Source organism: Panthera tigris, chromosome B3 (assembly GCF_018350195.1).
Source record: "Panthera tigris isolate Pti1 chromosome B3, P.tigris_Pti1_mat1.1, whole genome shotgun sequence".
NCBI classification, from domain to species: domain Eukaryota; kingdom Metazoa; phylum Chordata; class Mammalia; order Carnivora; family Felidae; genus Panthera; species Panthera tigris.
The window spans coordinates 115,564,980-115,576,553 of record NC_056665.1 but is presented as its reverse complement, the minus strand read 5'-3'; the positions used below and the strand labels follow the sequence as shown (position 1 = coordinate 115,576,553).

At 49.6% G+C, this 11,574-nt stretch overlaps 1 protein-coding gene across 1 annotated transcript in view; it reads right to left on the bottom strand.

Annotated features, from left to right (window-relative positions):
• Positions 1–1,897: 1,897 nt before the first annotated feature.
• Positions 1,898–11,574, bottom strand: part of TTC9 (tetratricopeptide repeat domain 9) — a 30,679-nt gene continuing 21,002 nt past the window's right edge. Inside the window, exons 2-3 of the mRNA XM_042987765.1 lie at positions 5,373–5,555; positions 1,898–3,388 (exon numbers count right to left, since the gene is read on the bottom strand). Of these exons, the coding sequence (XP_042843699.1) occupies positions 3,309–3,388; positions 5,373–5,555 (263 nt within the window). The 3' untranslated portion in view covers positions 1,898–3,308. The remainder of the gene's footprint in view (positions 3,389–5,372; positions 5,556–11,574) is intronic.

Below are 11,574 nucleotides of genomic sequence, written 5' to 3'. Positions count from 1 at the left end.
TGTATCTGTGCATGTATTACATATTCCGAAATAGAAATACACATTTTGAAAAGTAAGTTACTAAAGAGTATATACACTGTACTCCAGTTTTTGTCTTTAAAAAAAGAAACAACCCTGCACGGGCACGTCTACATTTATACCAAAAAGAACTTAACGATGAGTCCAAAAGGATAGCTATGTTTGTCTTGGGTGGTAGGATGACGGGTTGGAGTTTGTCTCCCCCGCCCTCCCTAAATTTTCCACAATACACACGTGAGGCTTTCCTAGCAATAACAAGAAAAGTACAATTCCCCGCCCCCACCCCCCAAAGAGTCTATCACAAAAGTCCAAGCAGGATGATGAAGCAGGTCAGATCCAGGTTTAGTGCTCCAGGTCTAGTTCAGGGACATCTGCAAACAAAGCATGTGATCACAGTCCCTGCTTGGGGGAGGGATGGGAGAAGGAAGCTGAAGGTCTGCTAAGGTGAATAGACCTGATTTTGCTTACTCGCTCTCTTAAGTCTCTGTTGGACAAAGACACAGCAAACTCAATCCCTCCGCCCCAAACATCAAACAACACCGCCAAGGCAGCTTTTTACTTTGGGATCACTTATCTTTGGGTCACAGTGAATGGACTCCAGTAAGCACGTATGTGTGAATCACCAGACAATCTGGTTTTCCACATTTCTCTTTAGAAGGATGGCAACAGTCTTATCCTCAACTGTCCAGCCCTGCCCCAACTTACTGGATGAGGCAAGACCCTCTCTCCTGCTCCGTGTTGGAGCAGTTAAGTCCAAATCCTTCCTGATGGCACGAGGGAGCAAAGGATGACCGTGCTGCTTGGAACTGGTTCTGCAGTCCACCTCTGACCTCATCCTCAACCTTCAGACCCTGACAAGCAGTTGGCCAACTCACAAGCCTTCTGGGCTGGAAGCTTGGGAACAGGGGAGTTTTACACACGTGCCTATGTTGCGTATGCTGCGGGATGGCTCTGAGCTGAGAACATGTGAGACCACCCTGGAAGAAGAGGGCAGAGGCAAGGATATGGTAGGTGTGGGGGAGAACGTGGCAGCTTCTCCTCTTCCCCAGAGGTGAGCTACCTGCAAGCAACTGCGAACCCCCCTAGAGATTCCTAGCACCTTCTCGAACCCTGGCCGGAAGACTTTCAGGAGCTGTGTGAATATAACCTGGGCTTCTGGCTCCGGGGCCCCTCAGCAGTGATTAGATCCTTTAGTGGTAGAGTCTCTGATTACACAAATAACCCATAATTACCTTTGTGTTTCCTTTCAAGCTCTACCTATAATTGTGAATCTTCCCCGATGGCTGGGGGAATGCTAGGTGGGTTGGGATATGTGCTGACATCAGAAAATAGAATGAACGATACGCAGAAATAACTGCTAGGTCTCAGATGTCTTTTCCTGGCCCGTCCCCGCCCGGACCACTGGGGAGCCTAGTGTTAGGGACCTTTTTTTAACCTTGAGCTAAATACAAGAGGCAGCCCACGTGTGGTACCTACTATACCATTGGCACAGTCAAGGCTTTTCAACCTAATACACACTGTCCTGCTCTCGACTGGTTGTAACCGCTCAATATAATACTTTGTAGAGCACCTACTACCGACTACAGAGTAGTTAGTAGCTAGAGCTCTGGAGTCAGACAGACCTGGTTCAAATCCTAGCTATGCCACTTGAGGCCATGTAACCTTGGGATAGTTACTGTGTCTGGTTTTCAGTTTCCTTCTCCACCTAATGGAAATAGTGTCTCGTGGGGTAACTGCATGAAAGAAATGAGATTATACATGTAAAGATCTGAGGACAGTGCATTTAATAAATGCTAACTATTAACATTATTGCATCTGTATATATTTTAATTTGTACAATGTTGTCTCACTAGTCACACAAAAAAATACACGAAAGTGCTTTGAAAAATTTAAAGCGTCATATAAATGAAAGGTGTCAGTGGTGATCATCTCATAGGAGTATTTCTCAACTCTTCCACCTCCTTAAAGACTGGGACTACATCCTATGTCCCACAGTGTATTGCACGACGATGGGCAAACAGTAAGCCCTCAGTAAATGCTTCTTATTTGACTGGAGCAACATGGCATAGCGTAAAGAGCGTAGATATCGGGAGACTAGGCTGGGATAAAATTCGTTTAAGGCAGGAGGGAGCCAGTCTGCAGTCATAATTTATTCATTCAACAAATATTTGTTGAACACATTCTATGTGCTAGATATTGAGTCCAGATAATTTCATCACAAGGAGGCCGTGCAAGTTCCCACAAAGCCAAGTCCCCGGGCAGTCTCCACGACACCAGCCCACTCTACTGCACAAAGGCGGCGGCCAACATTGTTCACCACCGGACAAACGGCCCATTGCTGTGGGGGAAGCCAGTCCTGCCCGGCTGGAAGTAGCTCTGAGAGTTGGGAGAGGGAGGGACAGTGAGAGAGTGGGCCGCTTCCAACAGAAATGACAGGAACTGCTGCCCGTTAATGTATCTTTATTTACACTCGGTCCACAGTTCGATCCCCAGTCCATACAATGCTCCTTCCCCTGGACGTCAGCTCCCCTCCCCTCCGTCACCTATGCGGTCGGCCCCGGGCCCACTTCACCCTGCCCCTCTGATGTCACAGCTGCCTGCTGGGTGGGAGTATGGCAGAATGGTATGTGTGGTCACCAGAGGGCACTGAGAGTGGGCTTCAGTGGCATGTGAAACCTGGCAGAGTCTCAGATCCCCAAGCGGGGAGAGAAGAAAGCCGAGACAACAAGTGAGGGAGGGAGGCAGGGGCTGAGGTTACGGGGGGTCGGGGTGGGGAATCCAGTGTACAAATTCAGGGTCTGTTGGCTTAACCGATGCTTCTGGTGTTTGTCTCATCCCCGCATTCGACACGGTTGCCTGGAGATGCTCTGGCGTGTCGGGAAAGTGTGGAGGGGTCCAGCCCGTGGTCTCCGTGCCTGCTGCCTCTGGGACGACGGTACACCTACCAGGCTCTGCCTGCGTCAGAAGCACTGGCCAAAGTCAAGGCTGCAACAGCATTCCCAGCCCGTAAGAGTCCTCTCCAGCTGTCCCCGAAGAAGTGAGGTCCCTCTCAGTAGCTGACCTACTAGAGAAGGGGACTCTCCATTGCAGGCAACCGACCAGATTCCCAAACTGCGTGTCTCCTTCTCTTCACACCGGGAGCAGACAGATTGTGGAGGAGTAGCAGGAGGAAGGAGGGGGAGCCGGAAGAAGTGGGGAGAAGGGAACAAAACCCAGGAGGGGCTCTTCATCGGGCTCTTCGCCTGAAGTCCCAGGTCTGGCGCAGGTGCAGCTCTAGGGAGGTGCTCTGGTTACATGGCTTCCTTCTCTCTCTGGGAACACCTGCTGAGTTTCATCTCTGTCAGCTGGATATACCGGATCACGTTGGTGTCTGCGAGGACAAAAGCACACCTTAGGGAACGCGTGGTGGGGGAACTGTGGGGTCTCTACGCAGATTCAGGCCAAAGCTGTGTCTGCAGATCACGGAGCCTGAGGGGGCGACCAGGAGTCCGGCCTCCCCTCCACCGCCCCTACCAAATGTGGACGGGTCACTGGGACCCAGGGGGCAGACGGGAAGGAGAGGAGAGCGGGGGGACTCCCTCCACTTACTCCCAGGCAGCAGCACATCCCAGTGGTGCTGAGTCAGCACAGCTGGTGGAGACTCTGGAGTTTCACCTCAGGCAAGTTACCAACTTCTCTGAGCCTCCTGTCTCATCCGCAGGAAACAGCCTCCGTTTTTCAAATGCCTACTTTGGGCCGCGCTTGCTACCTTCATTATCCATTTAACCCTCATTACAATCATCTCGAGTACCTGGCATCATCCTCACCGTGACAAAAGGGAGAGCTGAGCCCTGGAGAGATTAAGACGCCCAAGGAGACGTGCGGTAAGTGGTGCACCTGACTCGGCAGCCTGCCTCCCCTGGGGATCATGGTGCCTTCTTCATAAAATTGTTGCGAGGACCAAAATAGGTAAGTCTAAAAGCGCTTCATCCAATGAGCGATACATATTGAGGGAATGTAAACGTTTTCCAATCGAAGAGTTTAAAATGACTCTGCTTCCATTGTCTTATATTTGTCTTGATCAGTAAGGTCAGGCACCACCTCGCCACAAATGGGGCATTTCCCCCCCCAATGTCAGGCATTGAATTAGTGACTGGGGCATGGCAGGGAACAGCCACCTAGCTCTACGCGCACCGCGATACAAGGGCTTCGGGGCTGCCTGGGATGCGACACTTCAGGAAGCAGAAATGGATGTCGTCTACTACTCAAAAATGCCAGCGGTAGCATCTAGAACGGTGCTGGCATATAGAAGCGTCCAAGAAAATTCTGTTAAACGAGTCTGGTTCTTCGTCCTCACGTCTCCCTTAGTCTGCGCTATAGAACACAATTTATATGCAGAAAACAAATCAACAGCACATAAAAGGAAAGATATGGGTGTTCTTTCGAACTATGGGGAGAAAAGTATACATTTGGATGTTGGCAAACTGGTCCTGAGGTTCTTAAAGACTTTTTGAAGGAGAATTGCATTTTTTAAAAAATCAGCCACATGAACGACCATGGCAACATCAAGTCAAACTCAAGGCAAACATAGTAATGCCACCGGTTACCTCCTCAAAGAGGCTCTTCCTGACGACCCGGCCTAAAACAGCACCCCCTTTACTCCTGATTCTTTTACGCTGCTTTATTGTCTTCCTAGCACTTACCACTACTAAATATTACATTATCTGTCCATTTGTTTACTGTCCATCTTCCTGTCATAACGTAAGAAACTCCTTGAAGGTAGCAGCTTCCTTTGGTTCGCTATCTATGCAATACTTCCTGACCCATTGGACCCGCTCAATAAATATCCGTGGAATGAATGCATGGCTGAGCTGGTGGATATGAATTTAAGTGGGTAGTCCAGGTAATGCAGGCTCTAAGAAACGGCACTTGACCAGAGAAGTCAGAGCACACTTCCCGTAAGATGCCGAGCCTAGCGCCAAGAGCATCCATTCGTATTCTGTCTCGCCAAGTGGAGCGTGAGATCCTCACAAGGTGGGACTATACCTTCTCAGTCACATCCCTGGCGCCCAGCACAAACTGTGGCACGCACTAAAAATTCAGTATGTATTTATTGAGTAAGTGAAAAGAGCTGGATCCTGGGTTGGGAAAAAAAAAAAAAACCCAAAGAATTCCATATTCTATTTGAAAGAGGTGCCCAAGCTCCCTGGAACCCAGACCCCAGGCAAATGCACGGACTGTTTACTCTCCTCATTCCAGGTCCTGGCCCACACTGGGCTGTGCTAGCCAGGGAACTGAGCACCGCCAAGAGAAGGCCTCAGGAGCTGCCAGTGGGGCTGACGGTAAGAAAACAAAGCAATTGTCGCCTTCCTTACCTGTTGGCTGTCGGGTCCTTGCTTCTTTCAGGTAGTAGAGGGCTTTGTCATAGTCTCCAAGGTGGTAGAAGGCCACACCAGACCGGTAAAGGGCCTTGAAGTTCTCTCCTTCTTTCTTCAGGACTTTGAGGCAATACTCTTTGACTCGCTCATAGTTTACCAGCTCGGCCTGGAGCAGGCAGGCTACAGAGGAAGAGAGAAAGGAAGGGGAAAGTTATCAACACAGCAGACTCAATGTCTCTCTTTGGTTCTTTCTCCCTGCCCAGAAAAGGTTTAGTCGTGTTGGGGCTTCACATGGGATTTGTCATCAAATAATCCAGGGTCCTTGGACTCAGTTTCATGACCAGCAAGCTGTGTGACCTTAAGTGAGTTACCTGGCGTGGCATTATGGGTCGAATTGTGTCCCCTCCAAAAAGATATGTTGGAGTCCTATCCTAATTCCCAGTACATCAGAATGTGACTTATTCGGAAATAGGACCTTTACAAAAAAGGTAATCAAGTTAAAGTAAGGTCGTTGGAGTGGGTCCTAATCCAATATGACCGGAGTCTTCATAAAAAAACACACTATAGACTGAATGTCTATGTTTCCCCCCCCAAATTCATGTGTTGAAAACCAGTCCCCGGTGAGATGGTATTTGGAGGTGGCTAGGTCATGAGGGTTGTGCTCTTCGAAGAGACCTTAGAGAGCTCCCTTGCCCCTTCTGCCACGTGAGGACACAGCGAGAAGATGGCCGTCTGTGAACTAGGAAGCAGACTCTCACCAGACACCAAATCTACTACCTTGATCTTGGACTTCCCAGCCTTCAGAACTGTGAGGAATAATTGTGTTGTTAGAGCCACCTGGTCCATGCTGTTGTTACAGCAGCCCAAACAGACTAAGACAAGGGGAAGTTCGGACACAGACACAGAAACACACGGAGCTCAGACGACATGAAGCGACACAGGGAAAACATGGCCATCTGTTAGCCAAGGAATGCTTGAGGTCACCAGGAAGTAGGAGAGAAGCATGGGGCAGATTCTCCCTCACAGCCCTCACCTTGATCTGGAACTCTGACGCGAGAAATTTCCAGCGTTTAAGCCGCCAGTTTACGAGACTTGTTGTGGCAGCCCTAGGAATAAGCTCCAAGAAGCAATAACAATACTAACTGTGGTTAATACTTGTCAAGTGCTCACCTTGTGCGGGGCGCTTGTGTCACTGCTTGTATTCCCTGACATGATCCTCGGGATACCACGAGATAGGTCCTACTCTTCTTCCCATTTTACAGATGAGGAAGCTGAGGCCCAGAAAGATCAGGTCATTTCCCAAGGTCACATAACATGAGAGAGGCAAGGCTGAAATTCAGATCTAAGCTGCCAGGCTCCACAGCCCAAGTTCTTTATTGAGTTGGTGAGGGGGATTTTCTAAAATAATGGCCATAAAGTATTTAACACAGGGCTTGGTACACAGCAAGTACCCAAGGTGTTATTTAATATTCTTACAATTCTTTTCAACCCTGCACCCCTTCAGGGACAACTGCCTCTGACTTTCTTCAAGTTCCCTTTCATACGAATTTGTCTTTGCAGTTCCTGGGAGCAGGGACCTTTTGATGGGCCAGTTCCCAGATTGTACAGGGCACACCTCTGGACCCGCGAGGCCCCGTGTCCCTGCTGAGGCTGGCAGGTACCCATGGTGGGGCCCGTTCCTATACTCTATCAGCCATCTCTGAGTAAATCATCTCTCCTTGAAACTTTCTCTCACCAGAAATCAGCCAGAGGGCCAGGGTCAGGGTCAGGGTCAGGGTCAGGAAGCGCGTGAGAACCTAGAGAGTGATGCCCTCTTTCCTCGTGTGCCCAGGGGCCTCCCTGCCTCACCCTACTCCCAGCCCTGCTGAGCTAGCTACCTCCCCCTCCGTGCGATCACTCAAATGTTTAGTAGGCATTGAGCAAAGATTGTCTTACACGTGACGGAGGGATTGCCAAAAAATGGGATGCAGGGCAGGGAAAGACACCTGTCTGCTTCTTTGAAGTGAATAAAGAGAGAATAAAAAGAGACGTAGGAAACAAAAGTGCTCTTCCCGCCAAGACCAGACTGGGTGGTGGTGGGAGAATGCAGACCTCCAGGCCTTGTGCTCCCATTTATCCTACATGAGACGAAGTATGTAGGTCTCTTTGGGATGGAGACAAGTCAGTGATTTAAATCTTCAGGGGTCTAACTTTAGCTGTTTTGATCCTTTAAACAACCTCCCAGGGGTCAGAATTGCTGAGTAGGAGACCTAATGCCCTTTCACTGGGCATTCTGGGCAAAAATAAGACCCCAAACCAAAAAACCCACATCCCTCTTGTAGGCTGAGGGGGAGGGGCACCACACAGTCTCTCTCGGGTTGAAAGTGTGAGAACCAGGAAGTGGAAAGAGAGTCAGCCTAGATCTAGAAACTGACCCATCAGGTTCCACAGGCCCCCCCCCCCCCCAGCAGAAAGCCAAAGGAGTTGACAGAAGTGACAGGCCTGCTAGTCCCTTGGGAGTGGGCGGCTTGGGTCACAGAGAACCAGGATGGCTGGTGGCCAGGGGTCCATCCGGAGGAGCTCCTGCCACCAGCCTCCTCCTCTCCTCCATCAGCTGTGGGGACCCCTGTTGGAGTCCGCCCTGCTGCTCACAGGGCTCTGTGGACAGGGAGGGGTTTCTCTCAAGGGGGTTCCTGTGCATGGCTACCCGTGTGGGACCCGGCTCCCACACCTGCTCCCAGAGCTAAAGGATTTCCTGTCTGGGCTCCCACGTGCCTCATTTGGCATTCTCACTGCCCGGGCGGGGCCGCCCTCTTCCCATCTAGCCGTCCATCTTCAGATGGACACTTCTGTTTGCTGACCTGAGCAGCGTAGGAAGTGGACCTTTGTCTCTTTTAGAAACAGCTTTTGAATGTCTAAAATGAGGGTGGGGTGTTGGGGAAAGGAAGCAAAGAGGGCTGGGAATGGAAAAGATCCTCCTCCTCCGGGGCAAAAGGAAGGATAGCAATCAAATTCTGGGAATTGTTCCATGCAAATGTTGCAAATTCCCCTGCAGAGCCAGATCCGGTGGGAACTGTGATACCTGACTGTGGACCAGGGTTCAGACCGGGTGGGAGGTGGGGCCAGGCTGGTAAGGGGGTGGGGCCCCAGCTGGCACCACAGGCAGAGCCCAGGAAGACAGAGAAAGCTAGAGTTGGGTCTAAATGGGCTGCCGTCTGAAGGCTGGCCAGAGAGGTGGGATCCAGAGGAGAAACCTGGGGTGCCAGGCCAGAGCTCTTAAGAGGGTCCAGGAGGGAGGGGGAAAGAGGCAGTCTGGAAAGCTGCCTGCAGCCCTACCTATAGGTGATTTTTAGGTACCCCTCTAGTTTGGTGGGGAGCTATTTAAGGTTCATACAACCAGCCCAAGGGAGAGGTAAGAGGGGATGTTTGTAGGCACACTCTAAGGAGTGGAGAGAGTTCAGGAGAGGTTGATCGGCAGTCTCCTGGTGTTCCTTCCACGTCGCTATGCCCACCACCCAGGGCCTGGGGATTATAGTGGACTTTTAGAATGGGTCACGTTATCCCAAGGCCCTTTCTTCCTCTTAGTGGTTAATCCCTTACCCCATGTCAGAGATGGCGCTCAGTACCTTACATATACCACACCTTTTCAACTTCACAGTAACCATGAAGCAGGTTCTATTTTTATGCTTCTTTTACAAATGATGAAACCCAGTTCCAGAGAAATTAAGTAACTTACTGAAAGTCACTCAACTAGGAGGTGGTAGAATTATGATATTTACCCACTTCTGCCAGGATCCCCAGACTGTGCTCTTGACCATGGGTATCTGTGGGTCTGTGTTTGAAGCCCTCCAAAACCCAAGTAAGCCCTGGTAAAAGCCACGTCACCTGCGTAAACCACCTTTCTCTGTGTGGTAGGGTCAATAAGGCAAAAAGCAATCCCTAACTGCACTGGGCACTGGGATCAGTAGTGAACCAAACACCTACTCTGTCCTGGAGCTAATGGGCTGGTAGGGAAGGCACGGGTTCCATGATCTCAGATACTCCCAGGTGCCAAGATGGAGAAGGAGAAGGGAAGAGTGGAAACACACTGAGGGGGAAGGGACCTCAACCAATATACAGTATCATGGGAGGACTTCATGGAAGAAGTGGTATTTAAGTGAAGCTCTGAAGACTGTTCCTCAACTTAACACTAAAACATCTTAGGCTGGATAATTTTCTGTCGTGGGGGAATGCCCTGTCCGTTGTATGATGTTTAGCAACATCCCTGGCTTCTACCCACTGGATGCCAGTTGTGAGAACAAAACAATGTCTCCAGATATTGCAAAATGTCCTGTGGGGGGTAAAATTCCCCCCTGTTGGAGAACCAGTGATCTCGGTGGTGGAAAGGAGAAAAAGCTTTCTAGGCAGAATCTTTTCCTTCTTCTTTTCTTTCTAGGCAGAACTTTTTCTTTTCTCTGTTAGAGAAAGAGATGGTGGTAGGGGGCAAATGACTTATTTGAGGAGTTCTGGGGAACCACGCCTGGTTGGAATAGAGAGATGGAAAGGATGGGTAAAAGGAAGGAAAGGTGAGGGCACCTGGGTGCCTCAGTCAGTTGAGCGTCGTACTTCCGCTCAGGTCATGATCTCCTGGTGCGTGGGTTCAAGCCCCCCCTCAGGATCTGTGTGGAAAGTGCAGAACCTGTTCAGATTGTCTGTCACCTTCTCTCTGTCCCTCGCCCCACTCATGTATGCACATGCTCTCTCTCTCTCTCTCAAAAATAAAAACATTTTTCTAAAAAAGCTGGAAAAGTAAGATGAAACCAGGACACCCAGACCCTTCTGGACTGTGTTTAGGATCTGGGACTTTGTTATTAGTCACCCTGGGATGAAGAAATGGTTTGACTAGGTTGGCTCAAGTGGAGGCAGAAAGACAGGGGAGGGGGATCAGTTTAAGAGGCAACCAGGAGATAGAACATTAGGGGACCTCTGAAATATTTTCCCTCTGCTGTCACATTCGTGTGGTTAAAGCCCTTCATCCAGGAGGGCGAAGACTGTCATTTTGGGTTCACTGATGATTCAGAAGTATTCTTCCACGTTGTTGTAACCTGGTCTCCATGTGAATTAAAGTTTACAATACGACAGTCTAAGTGCTCTGCTATATGGAATGGGCCAATATTTTAGAGTACTGGGCTGGGGATCAGAAAAACTGGATTCTAGTCCCACTTTTGCCATTAGCCAACAGTATGAAAATCACTTTCCCTTTCTGGGCCTCAGTTTCCTATCTGTAAAGGGAGGGGCCTCCACTTGGCTGAATAATCTGTGCTCTCCATTGCAGTCTAACAGCCTATGATTGTCACTTAATGGTTGTCACTTAACAGAAAGATGCCATTGTTTCATTGGTTCCTCTTCGAAAGGAATTCTGTCTCCCTGTGACTTATGGTGAGGTATCTTCTGTTGGGGATGGCACTCAGGAGTGGTAGGGCAGAGATCAAAAGGGCTTCTGTAAGACAAATCTCCCTCTATGTGGAGATTTTTTTTTTTCCACATAGAGATTGGATTATGTGGTCTCCCAAGGCCATGGACCGGGGCAGGATCTTCCCTGAAGGGAGTAAGTTCAGCCACCATCAGTCAGTCTCAGCAGAGGAGGCTGTGAACTTGGGAAGGCAGGCCTCATGCTGGATGGAGAGGAAGCTTGTTCCCGTCTGTGGCCTCCACTCTGAGTATATATTTGGATCCAAAGATGTAGTCATGTGGTGGCAGAGGGGGTGCAAAGTGGGAAGCCGTGTCCACGGTGGACATGTAAAGATAGCCCTGAGTTCCCAGACAATCACACCCGGAAACCCTTTTGAAAGAAATGTTATTAACCTTCCGGTCTCTGAGTTTTCTGACATGTTTAAACAAATGCTGCAGCCCTGCATCAACCAAGCTGTGGAGAATTAAGACAAGTTTCTAATGGTTGGGAAGAAGTTCTAGAAGAGAAAAGCCTTCCCCAAGCCCATAATGGTGACAGAAGTTGTAGACAGTGCAAGTTACAAGAGAAAGGTAAATTGGGGGGACAAAAATTGGGCTATAAATGTCCAACCATCCCTTGTATGTGGAGATTCCTCTTCCACTGCCAACCTTGGGTGGTTAGAGTATGCTTTTATAAAAGGAGCTGGCAGGCTTTCTTTACTCCACAAAGGGGTCTGTGGTAGGAAAAAGAGAATCGGCAACCGAAAGAACCCCATGGCCCAGCCGTGCA